Below are 2,975 nucleotides of genomic sequence, written 5' to 3'. Positions count from 1 at the left end.
TTAAAGTTCACAACAAGAGGGACTCAAGTCGTGACTCGTGAGAGTTTGCGGTGAAAATCCTGCAGCGCCTCTAGTGTTGCTAAAAAAGAACGACTCCTCCAGCAGTAGTGTTATTTATTTTATGCAGTGGTTCTCAAACTTTTTAATTTTTAAAGGACCCCCATAACTCTGAGAGCTTACAAATGGAACCAAATGGACCCTTATGGCAGTGGTTCTCAACCTTTTCAGGCCGTGACCCCCAAAAAGAATCATTTTTGAGCTGGGGACCCCCTACCCTGACAAGCACTTGGAATTGTAGGAGTTGAGGCATTACATTTTATTTGACTCAGATAAATATTGTGAAAAAAAACAGATATAAATGTTTGCCCATTTCTCATACTATTTGACATTACTGATTACTCTTGATGCAGTAATGGTCTTTTTCTTTTTCTTGTATTTTTTAGGTATTAAAAAAGGTCTTAAAAGTCCTTAAATTGTCACTTCACTGTCATCTGGGGACCCCCCCCCCCATGGGGACCTCCCACCCCCCTAAATCATGTGGGGACCCTAACCCTAAACCTAACCCCTGGGGGTCACAACCCACAGGTTGAGAACCACTGCCGTACGGGTCCATTTGGTTCCATTTTGTACACTCTCAGAGTTACAGACCCTTACTCTGTCTTCAGCAGAGTACGGGTCAATTTGGAAACCCCATCAAGGGACCCTGGGGGTCCCTGCCCTGGACCCAAGAGAACCACTGTTAAGCACAGTGCATCAGTTTGAAAGTGGAATATGTTCCCATGCTGTGACAATGCTTCTTGATGTTATCTGTGCCCCCATCACCTTGTGGGAAAACGTTTCACATTCCGCTGAAAGATTCACATCCTTTTATGTCTAGACTAGAGCCATGACTGGGCTGCATGTATAGGCTATAGGTAGCCCTGAAACATGACTGTCATACCATCGTCATGTGAACCATGGCTAAGGCTATAGGCTACTTTCACTACTCACTGAAGATGATGTTTTTCAAGTGATGTCTTGGCCACTTTCACTTTGAACTCGAATTAAATGAAAAAAAAAAAGATAAAAACCATCGACCGTAAAAAAAATATGGACAACTTTGGTTTCTATAGAACGTAAATGAAGCCTATTTTTCAGCTATTTTAAATCCGCCATCTTTCTATATCCGAAATGCAACCGGAAATTAATGCTATTGGCTGCAACCACAGAGAGGGCGGGTCTTCACTCGGTAGAACCAGTAGAAACCCTAGAAACATACTTTATCATTAATTTTAACAGTCTAAACTAGCGATTGAAAACATAACGTTTTTATGAAAAGGTTTACTAAGGTAATAAAATCAAGTGTAAAGTTTGCCCAAAACTCATTGACTTCTATTGAGATTATAATGCAAACGGTAGAAGGGGATATAGCGACATCAGCTAGGCCATCAATAGGAACGAGAACCCGGAACCTTCCAGCGAAGGGAATGATAAAAACAGATTGATAATAATAATAATAACAACAACAAGGAAGAAAATGCAGAAGAAACTAATCTCTGGCACAAATCACATTCCTTGCCAGGGTTGGCACCATATTTGGGCAATGCTGGTGACGTCACATTACGCCACAAATGACATTTATATAAGGTACAGGTCGCAGATAAATCCGACACGTAGGATATAGTTGCTGTAGAAATGTTAAGCGTAGCGAGCAAACATCAGAAGGATCTGTTCATTCTTCTAACGCCAGAACCCGAAGATCTAGAGGATGTCTTCAGCAGATTCAAGAAGCTGCAGCAGGAGCTGGAGTTTCTGGAGGTGCAGGAGGAGTACATCAAGGACGAACAGAAGAACCTGAAGAAGGAGTACCGCCACGCCCAGGAGGAGGTGAAGAGGATACAGAGCATCCCGCTGGTCATCGGCCAGTTCCTGGAGGCCATAGACCAGAACACGGCCATCGTGAGCTCCACCGCGGGCTCCAACTACTATGTGCGCATCCTGAGCACCATCGACCGGGAGCTGCTGAAGCCCAACGCCTCCGTGGCCCTGCACAAGCACAGCAACGCCCTGGTGGACGTGCTGCCTCCGGAGGCCGACAGCAGCATCATGATGCTGTCGTCCGACCAAAAGCCCGACGTCATGTACGCCGACATCGGAGGCATGGACATACAGAAACAAGAGGTCCGAGAGGCCGTGGAGCTGCCCCTCACACACTTTGAGCTCTATAAACAGATCGGCATCGACCCGCCCAGGGGTGTCCTCATGTACGGGCCTCCGGGCTGTGGCAAGACCATGCTGGCCAAGGCCGTGGCTCACCACACCACGGCCGCCTTCATTCGCGTCGTGGGCTCCGAGTTTGTCCAGAAGTACCTAGGCGAGGGGCCTCGCATGGTGCGTGACGTCTTCAGGCTGGCAAAGGAGAACGCCCCCGCCATCATCTTCATCGACGAGATCGATGCCATCGCCACAAAGCGCTTCGACGCGCAGACCGGAGCCGACAGGGAGGTTCAGAGAATCCTGCTCGAGCTGCTCAATCAGATGGACGGCTTTGACCAGAACGTCAACGTCAAGGTGATCATGGCCACCAACAGAGCGGACACGCTGGATCCGGCCCTGCTGCGTCCCGGACGTCTGGACAGGAAGATTGAGTTTCCCCTTCCGGACCGCAGACAGAAACGCCTGATCTTCACCACCGTCACGAGCAAGATGAACCTTTCTGAAGAGGTGGACCTGGAAGACAGCGTGTCCAGACCAGACAAGATCACAGGGGCCGACATCAACTCCATCTGCCAGGAGGCTGGCATGTTAGCAGTGCGTGAGAACAGATACATCATCCTGGCCAAAGACTTTGAGAAAGCTTACAAGACGGTTATCAAGAAGGATGAGCAGGAACACGAGTTCTACAAGTAGACCTGAAACACATTCTTTAGAATCTTTACCATTTCCCTCTTTGGGGACAAAAGCGAGGCATTCAGACACTGTATGTGTCTGTATCT

At 47.8% G+C, this 2,975-nt stretch overlaps 2 protein-coding genes across 2 annotated transcripts in view; one reads left to right on the top strand and one right to left on the bottom strand.

Moving 5' to 3' along the window:
• Positions 1-2,975, bottom strand: part of add1 (adducin 1 (alpha)) — a 232,615-nt gene that overhangs the window by 185,781 nt on the left and 43,859 nt on the right. The window lies entirely within an intron of this gene.
• Positions 1,675-2,889, top strand: LOC308078817 (26S proteasome regulatory subunit 6B-like; the record flags this gene model as incomplete). Its single annotated transcript, XM_080420166.1, has 1 exon — positions 1,675-2,889. The coding sequence occupies one exon, from the start codon at positions 1,675-1,677 to the stop codon at positions 2,887-2,889; it is 1,215 nt and encodes a 404-aa protein (XP_080276292.1).

The sequence above is a fragment of the Gymnoscopelus braueri genome, assembly GCF_963280865.1.
Source record: "Gymnoscopelus braueri genome assembly, chromosome: 22".
Classification (NCBI taxonomy): domain Eukaryota; kingdom Metazoa; phylum Chordata; class Actinopteri; order Myctophiformes; family Myctophidae; genus Gymnoscopelus; species Gymnoscopelus braueri.
This window is presented reverse-complemented; position numbering and strand designations above follow the sequence as displayed.